The 24521-nt window shown below is 36.6% G+C and overlaps 2 protein-coding genes across 7 annotated transcripts in view; one reads left to right on the top strand and one right to left on the bottom strand.

Annotated features, from left to right (window-relative positions):
• Window positions 1-14568, bottom strand: part of LOC106870788 (homer protein homolog 1) — a 129793-nt gene extending 115225 nt beyond the window's left edge. The window contains exon 1 of the mRNA XM_014916989.3: window positions 14374-14568. Coding sequence (XP_014772475.1) covers window positions 14374-14384 — 11 coding nt within the window. The 5' untranslated portion in view covers window positions 14385-14568. The remainder of the gene's footprint in view (window positions 1-14373) is intronic.
• A 148-nt stretch (window positions 14569-14716) lies between these two features.
• The window catches only part of LOC106870787 (aryl hydrocarbon receptor nuclear translocator homolog), a 56262-nt gene continuing 46457 nt past the window's right edge, over window positions 14717-24521 (top strand). For all 6 annotated transcript variants that reach the window (XM_089363955.1, XM_014916986.3, XM_052973332.2 and 3 more), the window contains exon 1: window positions 14717-14968. In XM_089363955.1, the coding sequence (XP_089220081.1) occupies window positions 14926-14968 (43 nt within the window). In that variant the 5' untranslated portion in view covers window positions 14717-14925. The remainder of the gene's footprint in view (window positions 14969-24521) is intronic.

The following is a 24521-nucleotide window of genomic DNA, read 5'->3' as shown; positions in this document are numbered from 1 at the left end:
TAGTCCTCCAGGCAATCACAGAGGAGTTCAAGACAGGTTGCCCCTGGGAGCTCCTCTATGCTGATGACCTTGCCCTAATTGCGGAGTCACTATCAGAACTAGAGGAGAAGTTTCAGGTGTGGAAGCAAGGTCTAGAATTGAAGGGCCTTAGAGTCAACCTAGCTAAAACCAAAATCCTAATAAGTAGGAAGGTAGATAAAACACAAACCCCTTCAGTATGTAGAAAAGGAGTAGGTAGTAACTCTATAAGATGTACCCGGTGCAAGCTATGGACACATAAGAGGTGCAGCAACATCAAAGGCAGGTTAACTAGCAAGTTAGTTTTTGTTTGTGGCAGATGTTCAGGTGCAATAAAGACTGCAAACAAACAGGAAACAACTTCTATCTCATTCCAGGGTGAAAAACTAGAGGTAGTCGATAGCTTCCGCTATCTGGGCGACCAAGTTAGTAGTGGGGGTGGGTGCGCTGAAAGTGTAGCTGCTAGAATAAGAATAGCCTGGGAAAAGTTTAGAGAGCTCTTACCCCTGCTGGCGACAAAGGGACTCTCACTCAGAGTAAAAGGCAGACTGTATGACGCATGCGTACGAACAACCATGCTACATGGCAGTGAAACATGGGCTGTAACTGCTGAGGACATACGTAAGCTCGCAAGGAATGAAGCCAGTATGCTCCGTTGGATGTGTAATGTCAATGTGAATACCCGTCAGAGTGTAAGTATCTTGAGAGAAAAGCTGAACATTAGAAGCATCAGTTGTGGCGTGCAAGAGAGACGATTGCGCTGGTATGGACATGTGGTGAGAATGGAGGAGGATAGCTGCGTGAAAAAGTGCCACACCCTAACAGTTGAGGGAACCCGTGGAAGAGGTAGGCCCAGGAAGACCTGGGCTGAGGTGGTGAGGCAAGACCTTCGTACATTGGGCCTCACCGAGGCGATGACTACGGACCGAGACCTTTGGAAATGGGCTGTGCGTGAGAAGACCCGGCAAGCCAAGTAAGATCGTTGCCAGTGCCCCTGGACTGGTTCTTGTGCGGGTGGCACATGAGATGCACCATTTTGAGCGTGGCCGTTGCCAGTACCGCCTGACTGGCTCCTGTAGGATTTTCAAGCGAGATCGTTGCCAGTGCCCCTGGACTGGCTTGTGCGGGTGGCACATAAAAGACACCATTTCGAGCGTGGCCGTTTTCGTGCGGGTGACACGTAAAAGCACCCACTACACTCTCTGAGTGGTTGGCGTTAGGAAGGGCATCCAGCTGTAGAAACTCTGCCAAATCAGACTGGAGCCTGGTGTTGCCATCCGGTTTCACCAGTCCTCAGTCAAATCGTCCAACCCATGCTAGCATGGAAAGCGGACGTTAAACGATGATGATGATGATGATGATGATGATGATTATTTCCCAATATTTGATTAGCATTTTATTTTATCAACCACTAGAAAGTGAAAAGCAAAGTGGACCTTGGAAGGATTTGAACCCAGAATAGTTATTAAAAGTATGTAAGTGTAGTGAATAATTAATGCTGTGAAGTAGCTGAGAAAGTAAATTTTGGGATGTACATCCTGAATTCATTAAAATATCCCAGGGTCAGGTTTGCCTTGTACCCTTTTGATGGAGGATATAAAAAAAAAATTTAATTGAAAATGATATTAAAAATATTTAAAATAAACGATACAAAATAAAGCCAGACACTCATTGGTGGGGGTGGTCATCATTATGATCAACGACACCCTCCTATAAAGTGTGTAGCTTTGTGCCTGTGTTAGTAATCAATAGTTATTAAAGGCATTAAAGCTATCAAACAAAAGGTCACACACAGACCTCATTGATTTTATGTAATAAACAACAAGTAACAGAGATAGTCATGGTAGTAGCAGTAGTAATATTGAAGTAGATGACAAAGTATTTATGATTCAGAAGACAGAGGAATAAGTAGAGTTGTAATGACAATCACTATTTGTCATGACAAATAAACAGAGAGGCTTCTTTCTGTTTCCCCTCTTCCACCCCCACCCCACCTCCCACTTTTTTTTGTGGCTTAGTCAGCTGGGGAAGGGCAGTTGTTTGTGATCTTTCAGCAAGGCCTCTGTGATTGACGAAGCGAGGATGGTATCGTGACTCATCGATCGGCTGCTGCAGTAAGAAAGAAGCAGCACGTGTATTGCGTTGTATGTCTTCGGATCAGAAACATTAGTGAAAATAATTGCCACAGAATAGTCTCAGTTAAAGACACTTGAGGGACAGGTGTGGGCGTTAAACTAAGCAATGGATCAAGTCTCCCACCCAATAACAGACTGTCCACTCAGTCTTGTGGACAGATTCTTGTTTTAACAAATTTTCTTCACAAAGCTTGAGTTAGCCCAAGGTACCACATAGTAGGATCGAACCTAAAACCACATGGTTGTGTGATTATCTTTTTACTTACATGGTCGTAACTTAACATATCAAATATATTCATATATTTATGCATACTTATGTATCTGTATACACTCGTGCACACACTTGGGCATTTCCAGGGGTTATAATTGCTCTTATTTTCATTGATCCCAGAAGAATGGTCTTATTTTATTGATCTGATAAGGAATGTAAAATGAAACTGAAATTAGTGGGATGTTTAGATTCTACTAATTTAAACAATGAAGTACCAAACTAAATACACTAAAGAATTTGTTCAGCCCCAACACCCTGCTGTCTTGGCATTTTCATATCAATAAAAAAAATATTGATTTTTTTTTGTTCCTGTTTTTACTCTTAGCATTGGTACAAAAACACAAATTTTGTCAAAGATACAGTCAAATAATTTCCTCTTATCCACCCTCAGTATGGCACTCAGTCTGTGTGCAAACATCAAGTGCCTGGAGGAGGTTGTGCTGCCCTGGGTCAAGAGGGTGGCAGCTGGAACACCCTATGTCTGGCAACAGGACTCTGCACCAAGCCATACAATTGTCCTGTCTGTAAGTTGTCTGTTGATGAATCATCCATCTACCACTCAGTCAGTTACAACAACAAAGGTTCCAATTGATCTGATCGCAAATGGAAAGTGTAACCATCATCTCCATAGACTAGCGAGGGCCATGAAAGCACTATTCAACAAAAGAAGCCTCTTTGATAATCTTATCTTATTAATGAACTAGGACCAGCCATCCAAAATCCAATCCAAGTTTCCAGTGCTATAACAGTGCTAATGTAGGATACCACCCAGAGGAGCAGCTTCTAGAAAAAGGCTTTTGGTTAAAAAATCCTTAATTTGGAAAATACAGCCACCACCACTCATCCAATACTACTCTTTTCTCAAGCATATGAAGGAGTCTGTATGTGGTTACTCAATCTGAAAGAAATAGCAGCCAAATCCTCCTCAAAATCACACCCAACTGCCTTAGAACTTGTTGACTAACTTGGTCTATGGTTACCTGCATATAGGTAAAAGATGGGATGGTCACAGATGGAATGTTTTTGATAATAGCTCGGTTTAATTCAGGCTGACCTGGGACTAAATAACAATTCTTTCTTGTGATAAAGATATGTCACAAGTACTTGTAAACTTTTTAAAAATTAAGGTGATGTTTTCTGTTATAATAATATAATGCAAGAGTGCTCAACATTGTTTAGAAAATATATTAAAGTTAGTGAATTCAGAGCGAAGAGGTCAACCACACATTATGGGGGTGGTATGCACAACACCAGAAAGTTCTTTGTTACATGAGATACTGTGTTTATTGTACTACTTAAAACGCACGTGTGTGTGTGTGTGTGTGTGTGTGTGTGTGTGTGTGTGTGTGTGTGTGTGTGTGTGTGTGTGTGTGTGTGTGTGTGTGTGTGTGTGTGTGTGTGTGTGTGTGTGTGTGTGTGTCTTTCTTTTACTTGTTTTAGTCATCATACCAAGACTGTAGCCAAGCTGGAGCACCACCTTAAATGATCTTAGTCAAATGAATCGACCCTAGTACTTATTCTTTTAAAGAATGGCCCTTATTCAATTGGTCTCTTTTGCCAAGCTGCTAAGTAACGGGGATGTAAACACACCAACACTGGTTGTCAAGTAGTAGTAGGAGACAACATGAAAACACACACATACACATGTACACACACACACACACACACACACACATATATATATATATATATATATACACAAATAATATGTGAGTATATGCCGGGCGTTGTGAGTGTTTATTGAGCAAAAACACCTTAAGTTCCATAAGGCTCCGGCAGGGGATGGTGGCGAACCCTGCTGTTCAAAGCAACAGAGGTGCATCAGTATGGCTGCAGCTCTGAGCTGAAACTACAGCAAAAAAAAAAAAAAAATATGATAGGTTTCTTTCAGTTTCCATCTACCAAATCCACTCACAAGGCTTTGGTTAGCTTGGGGCTAAAGTAGAAAACACTTGTTGAAGTTATCATGCAGTGTTACCATGGGACTGAACTCAAAACCGTGTGGTTGGGAAACAAACACACAGCCATGTCCTTGCCTATTATCTAGAACAAAAATGGAGTGGTGGTTGCAGGAAGTTTAGTAAATAAGAACCGACTTGGAGCTGACCAACACCAACAACTTCGTTAATATACCTCACTGAGACAGCCATGGAATTCTAAATATCTCTAACATTATTTACAAATACAGATGAATAAATTCAAAGCAATTACAACCCTATAATTATAATTATATAATAATTGACATCAACAGTTCTAGTGATTCAAAATGGAAAAAAACGGATAACTGGAATATTAATTTTCAAAAGATAACCAAGAAAATTTTATATTAATAACATACACAAAAACTAGCTAGTTAGCTAGCCAAGCGTTCGCTTATAAATATTTACAACACTCAAAATATGTTGTAAATAAATATTTATATATTTACATGTTGAGTAAATATTTATATTGTGAAATACAGCAGCTTCCACTTGTTAGTAAAAACATCTGCCCTTTTTAGTGATGATGTCTTGCAGGGTCTTAAGCAGTTGTGTAAATTGAGATGTTTGTTAAATGTGAAAATGTGGAGTATGTCTGTCATTTGGTGTTGCTGCGTAGCTGAACCCAGATAAACTCTGATCAAATATACTCAAAAAAATTGGGGAGATTTTGAAAAAATTCCAGGTCAGCTCTGACTGAACACACTTAAAAGGTAAAATCAAAGGTGGTAGGAATTTGGTTCTTATTTCTAGCAGATCAAGCAACCACAAAGATACTTCCTTGTTCACTTGCTGTTTGTTGTTACTTATCCCCAGGCCAGTTGTAACTGAACAAACCTCTAATCAAAGGTATTTCAGCCATGACTGCTCAGTTTTCTCTTGGCTATTATGTGGCTAGGATTGAGTGCATAATCAAGTATAGTATTATTAGTAAGGTGATAATTTGAGAGTGATTTCACTGCTATTTCTTGTAGGTCAAGTGACAGCACAGAGCCCAAAGCTGCTAATGTCACATGTATGACATTCAAGTTTTCTCATTTTACCAACTAGAGTTTTGGGCTCACAATCATGAAGTAGCAAGTTCAATTCCCGGACCGGGTTCTGTATTATGTTCTTAGGCAAGACACTTTATTTCACATTGCTCCAGTTCACTCAGCTGTAAAATGAGTTGCAACATCACTGGTGTCAGGTCGTATCAGCCTTTACCTTTCCCTTGGATGCCATCGGCTGGTATGCATGGGCAACTGCTGGTCTTCCATAATCAACCTTAACTGGACTTGTGTTTCCCTGTTTAACTTTATAGCTGCAATCCCATGGTAATTCACGACCGAAGGGGTCTATATATATATTTCATCTATTACAATGTAAAAAGTGAAATGAAGCAAAGATCTCTTTATAAATTGAGGCAATGTTGCCATTATCTGTGAGTAAATGCTGTGTAAAAGGGAGAGGGGAATGGCATTTTGGCCATGGAGAAGATAGGGTTTCTGATTCTGATGGTTATATTTGTGAAGAAAAAGATTGTACAAAGCATGGAGGAATGTGTGTGTGCATGCACGAAAGAAAAAATTACTCTTGAAGAAAATAATTTTATAGCCAACAAATTTGGGGGAGGAAAAAAAAAAAGAAAAATTGATTACATGGGGAATTTTTTGAGTTAAAATGGCCAAATAAATAGGGTCAGAATGTGTACCATTTATGCCTCTTTCAGGATCATCAGCTAAGTAATTGAAAGTGAAATTATCATAGCTAAGAATTAGAACCAGATTCTGAGTGTGGCTCACCGAAACCTTCCCTTTAATCTATTGCTATCAATTATGTATTAAAGATGAACAACTAAAGACTATTAATGATTTGTTCAAACAAAACAAAACAAATCACATTAGGCTGTGCACCGTGAATAGCAAACATTCAAATATCCTTTGCATTATTGAAGAATCCTTTCAAAATATGATTTTCTGCACCCACCCCTCATTTCTGCAATGATGGCTGAAGTGTACTCAAACAATTCAATACCAACACAGTAGAAATAATCCACATTTTACATTATAATAATCTCCTTGCCATTAGCAGTAACAGGCTGATTGTTGTTTTGACAGAAAAAAAAAAGAGAGACATTCTGTTATAGTTGCCTCTCCATAAAAAGCTAGTCTGTTCTGTTTTTGCTACCGCATGTTATGACATGAAGTTATGATACAAACTAAAAAAAAATAATAAAAAAATAATTTTTTGTCTTTTATAGGGAGCTTAATCACAATTAGAAGCAATAACATTCACAGACATACTTAAATACCTAATTACATTACTTCAGGACTCTACACTGCTTTCATTAATTCAACAACCCAAAAAAGGGGCAAAGAAAAAAGCAAACATACGATGCCATACACAAAAGTTTTCTATGACAACTATTTAACAAGTCATCTTCAATTTATTTCCATTTCCTAAAAGCACTCCAATTCCGATAAATAAAACCCCAAAACAACCCAGTTATTTTTATTTAATATTAATCTTCATTTTTTTAATTTATTTATTTCTTAAAAGGGCAAAAATTACAATTTTAGATTAAGTCTTTTCATAATTTCTAGCTAACTTGCTTGAGTCAATGCAATAATCTCCCATGTGGCAGGCACTAATGTTATTGGGAAAGGCTTGAATACCACACAACTTCATTCCCTCACACATACAAATGTAGCATATTTAAGAAATCAATATAGTAGAAAGAAAATTCCATATTGATAACACATACTCCATGGGCAATTGAGGAAGTCCCTTTAAGGTCACTCAGCCTGCTAGAAATAACATCTATCCTTCCCTCAAATAACTCTCCCTCTCCAAGGTTATATATTTGGATAATGTTGTCTAGGGTATCCTGCTCCTTATAATAAGATGGGATGATCATAGAGGTAATGTCTGGCCAGAACTGAGCAGAGTCTAAACAACAAAAGACCTAATTTAATAATCCATTTGACAAGGAGTCTGTGAACTTAGGAGAGACTTCTTACAAATAAAAGATGCTACTACATACAAATACATCCCTGGCCACTTACAAGAGCTAGCCAACCAGCTCCTGCATTTACCAGCATATAACATGTGCTTTATAACCGACCCCAATACTTGACTGGTACCCGATTTCATTGACCGTGGAAGGATGAAAAGTGAAGTTAGCCAGGGCATTATAGTTGGCCGAAAACATAGGGTGTAATTCAAAGGAAATCTGGCAGCGAATAATTACTGAGACTCCTTCTTTCACTACATGTATTGAGTACTCCGACACACACCTTTGATTCCTTTTCCTATTTCTTTAATATATCCTTCGATATTTGCATAGATACAGTTTGAATATAACAATGCATAAGAGAATTCAATAAACAGAGTAATTTTTCATTTTAAACAAATGATGGTAGTCTGTAACACAAACCTCTTCAGCTTACGCCAGTATGAAAATATGGTAAAACATTGAAGATGGTGAGAGAGAGAGTGGGAAGGGGGGGAGAGAGAGAGTGTGTGTGTGTGTGTGCTCGTGCGCACACACGTGAGAGTTTGAACATGATGCTTACATTTTAGCTTTAGATAAAAGCAATCCCAGAGGAATTTATAAATTTCAATCATCTTCATTCAAATGTTAATAATGCAAGCATAAATGTTATAACATAAGCATAAATATTTTAACATCAGCACAGATACAGAACAGAGACAATTTAGGGTAGTACCAGAGTATCTGGGAAGAATTTTATCAGGGGTATGGGTTTCTTGCAAGTCCCCTTCCCTAGCACCTCCAAGAGAATTTTTTCAAAGTAGAACAGGACTACTTTCAGAACCTCAAAGTCCCCTAAAATTTCCATGGAATTGTGAGGACTACTCCCTTTTATAGGCTGAGCTCTTCATTTCTTTGAACTCTAGCTTAGTGTTCAACACATTCAAACATTCTCTGAGAACCCAGAAAATTTCTGGGCCAAGGTATAATATATTCTCTGCAACCCCAGTCTCATTGGCTCTCAGGGGGACTCTAGTCAGAGACAACATCTCTAGTATCAGTGACATAATGACATGTACCCAGTTCGTGTTGTAAAGTGGTTAGTTATGGAGAGGAAAGGTATCCAGCTGTGAAAAATACAAATGCCAAAATGGAAAAAAATAAATGGAGGTGCTAGAGTAGAGGAGACTGTTTAATTTTGTCTCTGATGTCTCTAATGTAACACAGATGTGTGAGTTTTCTCTGCATTTGTGTATGTTAGAAAACAAAAGACAAGTGACAATACATTATGAAATCTGTTCATCTCTTGTCGGCACAGAAAAACAAATGTAAAAATAACGAGGAGGAGGATAAATGTTAATATAAGCATAAATGCAAATGATTGTCTCGTTCTTCCATGTTGAGTACAGTAATGTCAGAAAGTGTGGGTGATGGTTCCATTTGCATGAATCAAACATGTCAAATGGTACTTATGAAGAAAAAGATTGATATTATTTGAACTAATGTAGTTAACTGGACGGGAAATGGTAACAAAATACTGCAGCTACTTAAACAAAATGAAACTAGGTCCAACCCAAGATTTAATTGAAAATAAAAGAGGAAATAATATATAAAATGAAAGGGTTCAAGTAATAATGAGTATTTTCTGTTTGAAATTTGTATTTTTGGCCTTGTATTATTATTATATCCTTATATTTTTTTGGTTTCTCAAATTCTTTAAGTAGGCTCTCAAGGAAGGAAAACACACACACACACACACACATACATACAAGCACACATAAACAGACAAACCTAACATTAGCGTATACCAGAATATAATTTTAACAAGATCTGTTTTATGTAGCTCTTCCTTTTGTTATTCGCTGTAAATCTATTAGACATGTATTTGAACATGTTCTGAGACAGACATAGAGAGAAAGAAATACAAACTCTTAATTATATATGTCTGATTCAGCTAAAGAAACCTGACTATTTATTATCCTAAGCTTTAGCATCTTAACATTCAAATGCGACTTCACTTAGATATGTGCAAAATGTATGTGCACACATACATATACATACACGTATACACACATTTATTACATACACAAAAGAGAAATATAATACTCAAATTTAAGACTGTTGTACCAACTGTCAAATCAAATAGAAATAATAATAGGTCCAGGTATGGCTATGTGGTAATAAGTTTGTTTCCCAAACACATGGTTCTGGGTTCAGTCCTACTGTATGCCACCTTGGGCAAGTGTCTTCTATTATAGCCTTGACCAACCAAAGACTTGTGAATGGATTTGGTAGATGGAAACTGAAAGAAGCCCCTGTGTGTATATACATGTGTGTGTGTGTCGTTGTGCTTGAATTTGTCCCCTCCCCACCACTTGACAACTGATGTTAGTTTGCTTACATCCCCATAACTTAGTGGTCTGGCAGAAGAGACTGATAAAATAAGTACCAGGTTTTAAAAAAAAATACTAGGGTCAAGACGTTCGAATAAAAAATCTCTACAAGGTGATGCCCCGGCATGGCCACAGTCTACTGACTGAAACAAGTAAATGATAAAAGATAACTGTTTCTAATTCAAGTACAAGACTAGCAATTTTGCAGGGAAGGGTTAGTTTCTTACATCAACCCCAGTACATATGCCCACAGGCATATGGCATAGTGGTTAAGAGCGCAAGCTACTAACCCCAAGATTCCGAGTTCGATTCCAAGCAGTGAACAATAATAACAACACTGAAAAATACCTTAGGAATGAGAACCCAGGTTCGAAATTTCCCCAAGACACCTGAAGAAGGCTGGAAGGTATATCAGCCGAAACGTGTTAACAACAAACAAGATGAGGACAAATATCCGTCGAATGTAAATAATGTAAATAGTGCAAATAATGAACCTCAGTACTTGTCTTGTTCTTTATTAACTTTGAGGGGATGAAACCCCCAAAATGCCAGTTAGAGCTACAGAGATGAGTGGGAAAAAGAGTACAACACAACAGGGGGATTCTACAAATTTGCTTGACCTGTTCTACTTAGCAGCTAAATGTATCTTAATCTTTTTGTGATTATATTCCTAATGAAATATAACCTTCTCTATCTATTATAATAAATTAAAAAACAAAAAAATGAATGGTGCCCCAGCATGGCCGCAGTCAAATGACTGAAACAAGTAAAAGAGTAAAAGAGAATGAATAAAAAAAAAAACAAGGATTTGAAGCAGTGACAATGTAAGACTGGGTTGAACTTTTTAGCTGTCTTGTCACCCAGTACATTCTATAAAGTAATTGGTGTTAGGAAGAGCATCCATTCCCAAGAAGGCCTGTCCATCACAGCAGAATTGATACTGGGGCTGGTTCCACATTAAAAGCACTCATGCTGGCATCATGTTACAAGCATGGGTGTCACATAAAAAAGTACCCAGAATGCACTGTAAAGTGGTTGGCGGTAAGAAGGACATTCAACCATAGAAACCATGCTAGAACAGACAATGGAGTCAGGGGCATCCTCTGGTCAAGCTGTTCTACGTCCTAAATTAGCATGGAAAACGGACACATGACGCATGGTCCCTCAACTCATCTCAGACCATTACAAGTCATCTTACCCAGAGTTGTGAATGGAAGCATGTTGGGCCCATAACCCAGAAGTCACTAGACTGAAACTAGGCTCAGCAAAGAAACGGATACTGTTTCTGATAGTTATAATTTGCAGCTGAGTTGTCCGACAAACATATCAGCCTTATACATGTATATATATCTACAAGAGTAGATACAAATTATATTATGCAATAGAAATTTATACGGGATCAAGGGGCACCAACTGAGCAGAGTACACTAAAACCCAAGTAGCATAGTGAGCAGAGATTATAACAACAGCAGGACTTCCTCCAATCACACCTTGACTGTCTTGAAAAGACAATGTATTTCTGGATGCAGAATGTCCAAAAAAAAAAAAAAAAAAAAAAAAAGGTAAGATAGTTATGGCTGGAATGCCTTCAAATACCAGAACTGATACATCAGAGCTGTCTTGGTGCTAAACAGTAACACCAATGGTTCTCCTCTACAGTAAACAACATGGGCTGAACCATTGAAAGTAAAATGTCTCTGCTGGAAATAGAAACTCCGTTTTTGACAGTTCATACGAATACACCAGTGTTATGAACTGTCAAAACTGATATCCTGATAACAGAGCAAGCTGATAGCCTAATAACAGGGTCATTTGATGAAGAGGAGGAGGATCCACTCATAGTCACATGTGTATGTAGAAAGACCAAGTTTCTCTCAGATGTCTTTCGCTCTCGGCAGAAACACTAAACTCTCATCGCTAACTACAGGTTGTTGGGAAATTTTTCTAAGTGGTAGTCAAGTCGCCCATTGTTGTTTAAAAATCTGAATGAGCAGACTTATGATTAAAGGCATTCATACCAAGCCATTCCTTAAGTTTACACCTAGGGTTACATTATCTACTGCATTTTTCTCCTTTTCAAGAAGAGAGAGTGTGATTTGAGGGTTATTTCGCTGTTGTTTCTAGCATATTATGCAGCTAGGTAGAGGCTCACTTCCTCGTTAGCTCATTAGATGAAAATGATTGAAGACTAAAACAAATACCATACGCAAGTCGGAAAAAGTGATGGGTGATGAGACAGATGATAGCCGGGATATCTGCAGTTCCTGCTTGTTGGGTCAACGACTAAATACATTTATAGTGTATGTAACCTGTACCCTACCACCTTCCATCCAAGATTGGCATCAGACTATTGATTAGCTTACACTGACCAATAATTTGATCTGAAGAAAGAACCAATTAGCTTAGTTTCTGAAAGTAGTGTTCTAAATTAGTAAATAGAAAGATTTGGAAATTGCTTTTGAAATTTAGAATCAATAGAAGCTTCTTAATAGATAAAAAAATGTTTCATATTTGGAGACTATAATTTGATTGGTATCCTTGCCCATAAACTACGTTTACTGGCATAAGGTAAAAATTGTAAAAAAAAATTATGATGGGTATATTAGAGAACTGGGAGGGGTCTTTTTGTCTGGAGGAGGGAGAACAGATAGTGTTAATATTTTGAATACAAACTTAAATCAAAACAAGTTTTTTTTAGTTAATTAAGTAATAATAACAACAGATTTCAATAGAATTAGGAATAAGATTTTATTATTTTTGAATTCGCATATTTACTTTAATACCCTTTTAGAGGGATCTTCAATGAGATGAACAAAAGCTATCAGCAATCGAGTATGAAGCATAATACTACAGAATTTTAATATATGTAACATAGGGGTTATTTCCAGTAAAACAATATAATTCCTAAAATACCAATTTTTCAAGTGAAGTTTCTCGAATCTTCAGAATTATAAGGTACACCGAACCCATAGTTTTAGCCCCTCGTATATACATAATAAACCCTATTAATAATTTTAAGGCTCTGAGATCGATATGCAATCGGCTACCAAATCTGTTCCAACTCATACAGAAAGGTTTTAATCACTTCCCGTTACACATTGGCTGCTGACTCATGAATCAATCTACAAACAAATCAACGGCCGTTACTGCATCTTCAGTCATCAATAATGAGACATTTGTTGTGATGATACATAATGAATAAGCTCAAAATATATACTAAGTGGCTCCAATTACAATGTTTGGTATTTCGTTTATAGGGACATACATAAGAAGTGGGGGGTGGGAAAGAGCTAAAAACGAACTAAAAGAAAACAAAACCTGTGAGACCATCGTTGCTAGGAACACCTTGATGTGTTCTGATAAAAAAAAAAAAATCTGTGGAACACTTACTTATCAATTAATCATATGAATTCGACTTAAGCAAACACTGTCTCTTCTCATTACCCCCCAAATTATATCCAAACAAAATAAAAGAACTGAAAGAGAAAAAAACAACCTTACACGAGTAAATAGATTTTTTTTCTTTAAGGAATAGGTCTCCTCCGCATCTTGGATATTTCTCAAAAAAAAAAACCGTTTCCAAAACTGAAGACTTAACTAGAGGTATGAATTACTTTGATAAGTAATTGGTGAAGGAAGGACTGAGGATTTAAATAGTCAGCCCACCTTCAGTAATTAAGAGCCAGTCAAAGAAATCGATCGTGTCTGAAACGGCGATTCATGTTAAGAGCGACACGAATCCTTCGACAAAGAGAAAGGGGAACAAAATTGTCTCGGGTGTGAAAAGTACAATAAAACTAAGGCAAGAGTCTTGAAGACAGACTTATTTATTTAATTGTTAATTGGTTATTTCAATTCTTATTTTATGTTTAGCGATACCTTGTTATACGTGTAGCCAGTCACAAGTGAACTAGCTAACAAATATAACACACTCGCACAATAATCCGATTTGCTGGATGATGGATAAGTCATCGGCGATTTCAAAAACACTCCCTTCTAATATTTTAAATCAGAGAAGAAGAAAAAAAAGGCAAATAATTATAAACTGCTTGTAAGTTTAAATAAAAACTAATAAAATTCAATAAAAATCTGCTATAATACCTACGATGTTCGATTAGATAAAGAAACATGTAACAATAGCGCTTGCATTTGACCATTTACTACATTCACATGTCACTTACACGAAATAACTGCATCTTTTTTTTTCATTCATTCAACATACTTGTTCTTGTACTTTCTTTTTCATTTCTTCCCCCCACCAATTTTTAGTTTCCAATTTGCAAGAAGGCTAAGACAAAATTAACAACAATGAATGAATGGGGTATTATATATTTTTGTTGAGGTCCTTGTTTTATCCCCCTTTTTATTTTTTCTCAAGCGGAAAAAGAAGAAGCAAAAGAAGAAGAAAAAGAAAGTTATAGGAATGGAAAGAGAGAAAGCAGAAGGTTGTAAAAATGTGTCAGCAGCAGACAATAACAACAGACGGATAAAAGAGAAAAATATAGTAAATATACAGCGAAATATATATAAATATGTTTATATATGTGTGTATATATATATTGTAGTATGAAAGAAAACAACAATAAAATGTATGAAAACTCACCCCGAATTCATTATTATGCTTCTTTTTTGTTATTTTCTCTCGAAATATAGAGTTAATAGGGGTCGATAAAAAAATAGAGATGGAAAGAGAGAGAAGACCCGGCTCGAATGTAAAAAAATATTAGAGCGGCGGACGAAGTGACATTTTGAGTTTGTATCTGCCACCTTTCAGTTTGGCTGACAGTGGCGCGTGTGTGTGTGAAACATATCAACGGGAGACGACCAAACATTCTCGTTCGCAATCTCGTTTTATTCTCGTCTTTGTTCTGCCATGATTCTTCTTCCTCGTCTCGCACAACATCACCACCAGCAGCAGCAGCATAAACAACATCGTTAATAACAACAACAGCAGCAGCAGCAGCTGTAGTGACAGCAGCAGTAACCATCGAACTGCAATTTTTTTCCCCTCCATCCACTTATTTTCTTTTTTTACCCCCCTTTTCATACGTACCACACTCTCCCCCCCTCATCAGTTTTTGTGAGCCTTTTTTTTCCCACTGTCCGACTATCGATTGATCCGTGAGATTTCCACACAAAAGAGAAACTGATTGCAATGGCTGCAGCGGCTACAGTATCACCAGGTCCGTCGGGTTCCGGTAAGTGGCATTTTTTCACTTTTACAACACGGAAAAAAAAGATGTGTGTGTAGTAGTGTTTGCTGCTATTGTCACACAGACAGACTCACCCATGTCGATTTCATTCTACTTCTCTTATTAACTTACTCCACATTCATTCTATGGACCTTTCCATTTCGATCATCCAACCCCTTCTCCTCAATACTATTTACCCTGATCACTATCATTAATAATGCTACTACTAATAGAATTATTTAAAAAATTATTGTTTATTATTTCCACTCGTCTCTTCTCTAATTAAACTTAGACGAATAATATGACACGTTTACTGGTTTCGTTTAAATTATTTCTTCATTTCTTTGAACATGTACTTGTAATTACTGTAGCATTCAGCCGTAGCCCTTGGATCAGCTATGGACCTTTTAATAAATAAATAAACAAATCCTTGATTCCTTCTTATCCAGATCGTAATACTGAGAATGTAAACATATTATATATATAGATATATATATATATAGATATAATGTATGTACACATATATGAGAGAGCAGTTGACTTATTTGATGTGAGAAGGATCTGGTATTATCTTTGACATAACTAAATACTACATGCTAAGCTTTAGAAGTGTTGTTGTTTAACCCCGAGATCATTTCTGATTGAGCAGACCCACGATCAAAGGTATTTCAGCTGAGACTACCTTGTTTTTACGTATATCTAGAACTACAGTGTCCAATATGTTCGTTTTTTTTTTTCAAGACGGTAGGGCATAGTTCAAAGAAATTCAGCTGCTATTTCTACTTTCGAAAACGACCACGTAGAGGTTCCCTCACTGGTTTCAGAGAAGGAAGAAGGATTATCAATAAAAGGCGTAACGAACAAATGGTTTTGTTTACGTATTTTTATTTCATTTCACATCTAGAGGACTTCAGTATATCCATGTCCTAATATACACTCCGTCTCTGATCTCTAACTAACCATCTGATTCATATTTATTTACACATCCGCTTTTAAAACTATTTGCCTGGTCTAGTTCTGTGACTGCGCTCTAGTTTCTATTTCTACCTTGTTTACTCATTTGGTTTATGACATTTAGGAACCACTAAAGGGTGTTTAGAATCAGAGAATGTCTCTCCAAAATATTTATTAAACGAAATTCAATATATATATATATTTATTTATATGATCTACTAGGTATCATCTGACACACACACACACTCAAACTGAACAGTGGTTGTTCGTTTATGTGGGGAAATGTTATTAGCTAATTCGTCCATCTCTCTATCTCTTTGCCATTCGTCTTGTGGTCAGATTTGTTCTGGCTACCAATGACCATTTCCGTTGATCTATCAGAACATAGCTCAACATGCGACACACATAGATACTCGCAGATGCTCGCGTTACACACACACACACACACACACACATATATATATATATATATATATATATATATATATATATATATATATATATATATATATATATATAATTATGTATGTATGTATATGTATGTATGTATGTGTGTACAGATACACATTTACCTATATATATATATGGGTATAGATGTGTATAAGGTCTCTGTAGATAGATAGATATCGATGTAACAGTGGGGCTAATAAAGCGCTTCACATACTACAACCAAATTTCCTTTACTAAATTGCTAAAATGTAATCAACTGCTTCAAATCAAAGACGTTTTCTTCATTAGTCCTCTCTAAATCTTCCTTCTAAATTTTCTTTTCTTTTCCCTTCCCCAACTCTTTCTTAATATTTACCGCTAAACGGAGCTCTATGTCGGATCAATTTGTTCTGTTGGAAATGTCACGCCTTCCAGTTTCAACTCCTCTCGTTTCCTTTCATTTATTTAATTATTTAATTAACTTGTCTTCGTTTCTCTCTCTCTAGACCCCCCCCCCCCAACGCCCCTTACCTTCCCTTTCTGTCCTGTATTTGTAGTAGTAATGACGACGGTGGTTTTTCCAATGAAAATCGCATCTCTCTCTCTCCCTCTCTCTGTTTGTCTGTGAGTGTCAGAGCGCATGTTGTGTATGCGTGCGTGTGAGCGCACGTTGTGTATGCGTGCGTGTGTGAGAGCGCGTGTTGAGTATGCGTGCGTGTGCTGTGTTATTTATCCGAATCATTTGTGATTGTTGAAACTAGATTGTCTTTCATTTCTTTTAATTAACACCACTCTACACCGAGTATAAAATTAATTGAAATTTTCAACATATTTAAATGACGATTGCCATCATCATCATCATCATCATCCTCATTATTATTATTATTATTATTATTATTATCATATTATAGCTGTTCTGGTTATTGATGTTTTCGTTGTTTGTTCGTCATTCAGATATATTTAATTCTGTTTTTTTTTAATGTGTGCATGTGTATGCATGCATATGTGTGTGTGTGTGTGATAAAATCGTGTATCTGCACAAATAAAAACAAAGTTCTTTTACTCTGCTTAAGTCTAACGATTCTGATGCGTGCGGTGTTGTTGGCGGCCACATCAGTTGTTCATACGGAAGATAGCAGTAATAGTAATCGCTTGTTGTGATGACGGCGCTAGCATTGGTGGTGGTTAGGATAGAGAGATAGTATTGTTAGTAGTGCTGGTTACAGTAGTAGTATTGTTGGTAGTAGTTACCATGGGTATAGTATTGTTGTTACTAGTTATGTTGATGGTGTTGTTCTTGGGGGTGGAGTTTATGGTAGTATTTGTTATAAACTGCTAAGAATACTTTTGGTCGTTTACGACTTTCTTCGGTTTCTGTTTTCTTTCTTTCTTCTTTAATATATAATAATAGTATTGTTGTTGTTGGTGGTGATGGTGGTAGTAGCAGTAGTTCTTGCATTGTTGATGGTGATTATCAAAATAATATCGTTGCTCCACGTCAACTTTGATTGATCAAAGACTTTCCAAACACATCCATCCTCTCTCTTTAAAGCCATTTGAAACTACATTAACCGTCTTCTTCTCCCCCCCCACCTTTTTTTTAAAAAAGCTAGATGAGTTGTGATATGAGGGAGATTTGACTGCTCTTTCTAGCAATGCTTCTTCGTTATTGATGGTGGTTTGATAGTAATGGTAACCATTACTAGACGATGATGATGATGGTGGTGGTGGTTGTGATAGTTATGTTGCTGATGGCGATGTTGATGGAGGGGGTTTATTGCTAGTAAGTTTTGTTGGGGAGTGGTGATAATAGTGGTATTAACTGGTTGCAGTCTTCGTAATTACAATATCAACATAGGAAATTTTGTATTTGTATATGGTTTCTTTCATGTCAGAAAAAAAAACGTAATTCTAATGTAATTATTGCTATTTTACAGCATATCAGAGAGAAAACTTGCTATGAGTTAGAGTTTACTGCACTGGCTATCAAGACAAAATATAAAATATGTATAACCATTCCCTATGAAATTTAGGTTGAATTTAGGATCTGGCATAAAATGAGCAGACATTGTGTAAGTCCCTACAATAAGCAAATGAATCACAGAAGATGGTTTTTCAATTACAAGGAGTATGTAATAACTTCAGAAGGTTTGGAGCTGTAAGACTCACCTATGTTGCCTTGTGATTTCTTCATAAAATTTAGTATGGTCTTTTCTAGTACCTATAGCTATTTCCTAGAATTTGGAGATAGAGATTTTCAGCAAGGATTTGTTGTAGTTCTTGTCTTTTTGTTTCAGTGACTATAACAAAATTCTGCTGAAGATCAGTGTGTCTAAATTCTTTGACATACTGATTTCATGAAACCATCACTGGAAATAACAAAAGACATAATATTTATGTATGCATGCATTAATTATACTCTAAAGGGCTGGCAACAGGAAGAGCATCTGCTGTAAAATACTGCATCAGTAAATCTTTATTCAGTTTATGGTTTGCCAGCTTCAAAAAGCTGATGCAACAACAAAAGACAAAGATGGGGACATACATATATCTGTGACCGGTTTCTTTAAGTTTCCATTTGCCAAATCGACTCACAAGGCTTTGGTTGACCCATGGATATAGCAGAAGACACTTGCCCAAGGTGCCATGGAGTAGGACTGGACCCAAAACAACATGGTTGGAAGCAAGCTTTTCAACCACATACATATACATACATACTTATACATACATATATACATATATGATGATGACTGGTGAACCAGGTGACTACACCAGGTTCCAATCTGATTTGGCAGAGTTTCTACAGCTGGATGCCCTTCCTAACGCTAACTACTCCGAGAATGTAGTGGGTGCTTTTATGTGCCACCGGCACGAAGGCTAGTCAGGCGGTACTGGCAACGGCCACACTCGAAATGGTATATATATATATATATATATATATATATATATATATATGCGAGTTGCTGTTCGAGGTAACTTGATATTATATGCAGCTGTCAAGCCGTTTGCACCAAGTACCCTCATCACATGTTGCACATAAATGATACTTTTAGATCACCCTACATCAAATATATTGATTTCTTACATTGGAACAAATCTTCAATTTTGTGGATGATGTTATAGTGATTAAAGCAAAATCTTGTTTTACACCAGTACTTATTTTAGTATCTCTGGAAGGAGGAACAGTAAAGTGGCCAAAATTCATTACAATCATTTCTACTACATCATAATAAAAATATATGGAAACTGAAAAACCAGTTGGACAGACATGTAGCTATGGTCCTTTTTACTTACAAACATAAATACATGTTTTCAAAGCTCCAGAGTAGTATTACCTCATCATCACATGACATTTTACTTGTGTATTTATGTACTGTCATAGGCTGGGTGGTCTGACTCGGTCCTTAATTCCCTCTTGTGCACAAAAGAGAAAACACTTTTTCATGTGAGCTTGTGCATTCTATGTTCTTTCTCAAGTCATCCAAACAAGGTTCTTTTTGTCATGAGTAAACCAGCAGGTGACTCTTAGCACATATCACAGTTACAGAAAAAGGATTCTAAATTGCCCCTTTTTTACTTTTTTTGTTTTTGTTTTCATAGACAGCCCCTTGAAAAGTAACTTAAGATTTTGCATTCACAAACAGAATATCAATCTGGGTTGAACATATCTCAACTGTATGTAAAATAGCCTCACAGAGACTTAGAGCATTATGAAAAACTGTAGGTATACTGGACAAGGAAGAGCCATTGTTTACAAAACAGAAACCTAAGGCCTGTTAACCAACTCGTCACATCCTCAAAGAGAGCTCTTAGGATCATTATACTTAATGGAACTGATACTTTAAAATATCCCACCATCTACTACTTACAACACAGGAAACAATAATATCTCAGCAATAATACTCCACAAAATATACAACCCACAGCTCATCACAGCTACTACTTTCATATGAAACATGCTAGTTTACAAAGGTCAGTACATTCATGTTGTGCACAACCTTTCAATACTTGATGCCAAAACCCATATTTTAGAGAGGAGCTTCGAACTTGCACATTAGAAAGTTATAAATAACATGTTTCTCAAGGTGCTTAAGTATTAATATAGATTTTTACAAAGTTTTAAATAACATTTTTAAAATTTCAGTGTTTTGAGAACTACCAAAGTTGGTACTCGTTTTGTCTTCGTAACATATTTATTAGATGTACATTGGAGCTGTTGAAGGACACTTGCTTGTTATGTTTCCGTTGGAAGATGTTTTCAAGGTTTCTATTCATGGAATCTGTATAAGTCTGGTATGAGATGTCTAATATTATCTACATGCAATCTAGATCACATGCCAGACTTGTAAAAGCTTCTATGAATAGAAACCTCAAAATCATATTCCATTGAATACATCGCATTCATATCAGCTACCACATTTTTACTTGTAGCTTCTTGCTTCTCTTTTAGTACCTTATATTTCTGCTACAATGTAGAACAAAGTGCAAAAATGACATAGATGAAAGAGCTGAGGTGAGCTTTAAGTTTTTTGGGGTTTTTTTCTTTAGTTCCTTTTTGTGGAATATATTTCCTCTCATGTCAAGGTGAGGATGTGCATGAGTCTATGGGCTCTCCTGCCTGCATCACTTGTATGACCCTAACCAAATACAGTTTTTTTTTTCCACTTGGGCTTTATTGCCCCAAGATTAGAAAACAGAACATTTTATCAGGTCTTTTCCACAAACCTGGTCTTGTCTTTAGTATCTTTTCATGAAACCCAAACATCTGCTGTAGATTGCAACAGTACAATTGCTGAGTAACTGAGTATAATATAAGGATTTCCTTGGAGATACCGCCATATTGATTGCTGCTATTGTTTTATAATAGACATTCCAATGATGACAATCCCTTCTTTTTGGAGGTATCTAAGACTACATTACCCAATATGTTCTTTCTGTTTTTAAGACTGTAGGGTATGATTTGAGGAATATTTCGCTACTATTTCAAGCAGGTTGAGCAACCACATTAAGGTTTCCTTGTTAGCCTGTCAGTACATTGATTTATCTTACAGGTATTAACAACTGTGTTGTTTACCTTTAATTTTCTCTGTAGAATAGAGAAATAGGTCAATAGTGATGACTTGAGAGAAGAAAATACATTATTAATGATAGCTTTAAGAAAAGATAGAAAGGTTTCTTCAAAAAAAAAAAAGGCTGAGGCTAATTTATTGTAGTTCATATGTACTGAAGAAGTAATTTGAGAAGCCTGCATCAATATACTTTACACAAGGGTCAGTTTTAGTGGTCTATAATATATTTAGTCACATAACTTTGGGTACTAAGTATTTTGATACTTTGCTGATTTTGTTCAGTGCTTCAATCAACAACAGCTTCAACCCTTTTGATCTCATCTCTGACCCTAATTTTGTTTACTCCCCCCCCAAAAAAAAAATTCATCCCCGCTGGAGGAGAAGCCTTCACAGGTCCTCCAAAACCTGTGAGATTTATAGCAAGCTGACATTGCCAGGAAAGATACAGGCCAGGGTGAAATTCCAGAGGTTAGATATTCTGTGGAAGGACTCAGTAGTGGTTTGTGAAGAGCCTGATGGGTTGGATACAGCATGGATGATGAGAGAAAGAGAGACAAATCAGTCAAGAGTACCTGAATAGAAATGGCATGAGATAAGCCAATTCCAAGAAACAGAAGCTGTTAGTGTTAGTGGTAGAAATAACTGAAAGTGAGGAGACAGCATTGGCTTTGGGCCAGAGCCTGGATCATGTCTGTGAGTCTACCAATCAGCCAAATGGCCTTTCTCTGGATGTGATCTTGAAACAACACCGTCCGAGATGTCAGAGCAATATTCCATTATATTGAAACACTGTATTTTGTTACAAAAATAGTCATAAATAGGTTAAACTTCATTCCAATAGATTTGTATTTATTGTTTCAGTTTCTCATTTTGCTTAGAGTTGGGCTAGCACTGACCGAGTATACCTGTGATTAAAAGTATTCTAGCAGTGATTATCCTTTTCTTTTTTCTCCAAGCATTATTGTATGTAGCACTCATCATCAACATCACCATTCAACATCTGCTTTCCATGCTGGCATGGGTTAGATGGTTTGACTGGAACTGGTAAACAGGAGAGCCCACCCCAGGTTACAGTCTGGTTTAGCATGATTTCTATAGCTGGATGCCCTTCATAACACCAACCACTCTGAGAGTGTAATGGGTGCTTTTATGTGACACTGGCATTGGCCACAACTACAATTTCACTGGGCTTGATGAGTCTTCTCAAACACAATATCTCATCAAATGTTTCAGTTGGGCCTCCATGAGGCCCAACATTCGAAGGTCATGCTTCACCACCTCCTCCCATGTCTTCCTGGGTCTACCTCTTCCACAGGTTCCCTCCACAATTAGAGGTCGGCACTTCTTTTCCTGCTGCCCTTGCACTCAGTCCTTTTCTCCACAGGTGGCATAAAATGGCTCTGATTGTAATTTTTTCATTACGCAATCAAAGCTGTTATCTAAATAACAAACAATTAATGCACCTTTGTATGAAACTGCTTGAGCAAAAGTAGTGACATTATGTTGCTAGCACATCATCCTGTATTTCTGCACTTCCAAACTTTTTTGACTACATGAGGTTATGATACCGCATCAGTCAACCAATCTAATATCTCAATTCCATTGTATCTAATTTGTATTTAATCTAAATTTCTCAAACTGTCATATGCCTAAATCCTTTTTTCCTCCTTCAATATCATATATTTGGAGAGGTCCGGTACTGCAAGTACTTCAGCTAATATTTCGGAAGACTGTGTAACATTCTTAAACTAGAAAAAGTTAAACTTATTCCTAACATGTAAACAACTAGTTGGAGATATAAGGAGGAAGTTTAAATCCAGTGAAAGAAAGTTGTAAAGAAAAATGTATTACAAGTAGCCCTGAACAAGAGCTATAGTCTGCGACTCACTGGTATTTCCTAGTTTTCCGGTTATTTCATACAATTCTTGAATGATCGTGATCATTCAAGTGCATCATGCTTTAGTGGTATTTAAAAAGTAAGTGAATAAGGAGCCAAGTTTATTGCATTCAGTGAGTGGGTGGGGGTCTATAAACCCCTAAAGTATTCAACTATGATGAATAAATATTGCTTTAAATTATTATAAAAAATAAAAATTTGTGTTAAAATTGTGCTCAAATAAATGACAGGAGTGTTACTGCATTGAGAAAAAAAAGACTATTTCTAGTTTAAGTTGATATTTGAAGCTATGTATACATATGTATGTGCGTGTGTGTGTGTAAAAAGAAAATTACATTCTCCTTACAACACAATTATTATGTTTCTACAGTTCTATATTTAAGAGATGAGAAATTATGTACATTATTTACATTTGACAGATATTTGTCCTCATCTTATTATTCAGGTTACTGCATGGAATTGAACTCAGAATCTTGGGGTTAGTAGCCCGTGCTCTTAACCACTATGCCATATAATAATAATAACAACATCGAAAAATACCTTAGGAATGAGAATCCAGGTTTGAAATTTCCCCAAGACACCTGACAGAATGGCCATAGCTGGAGCTAAGCTGTGTGGGAGTGGTAAACAAGAACAACTTCCAACTTGTCATGTTGGAGCATTTCAAATTGGATATGCACTAAATTCAGCTCTATCTTATAGATTCAGGAACTTTGAGACTGCTTCCATCATTCTTAGAAAAATATCAACATTTGCTGAACTATCCAACCCTTACAATTATGGAAAAATTAACTTTTTTTTCAAATATTTGTTTTTCACTAGGACACTGTCCTCTTTATTAATCTCATTTGGCCATGACTGGAATCTTGGAGAGAGGTTCCCTTTATTTTGAGAGTAGGTTCCTTCTGTAATTCAAAGTTGGTGTTTGTTGTGCAAATTAAAACGTTTACATAACTAACCAAAACACATCCTGTAATGTGATGGTGCTTATATAGGTTCTAACTAAGTAAATTAAGTTTTATATCCTACTTGTATGATTTGAACCTGTAGGGTCATAATAAATTTCTCAATGTAGTTTAAAAAAGATAACTGTTCCTGCCTCTTACGTGAGCCCAGATTTTTAACAAATTTAAATTTTGATTAATTTTATCTGATTACTTTAGGAGTTTTAAGAACCACCCCATCATTCAGTGCAATAAGCTTGACTCCT

This window comes from Octopus bimaculoides, chromosome 15 (genome assembly GCF_046866305.1).
Source record: "Octopus bimaculoides isolate indiv1 chromosome 15, ASM4686630v1, whole genome shotgun sequence".
NCBI classification, from domain to species: Eukaryota; Metazoa; Mollusca; class Cephalopoda; order Octopoda; family Octopodidae; genus Octopus; species Octopus bimaculoides.
Note: the sequence above shows the minus strand (reverse complement) of the source record. Positions and strands in the feature narration are given on the sequence as shown.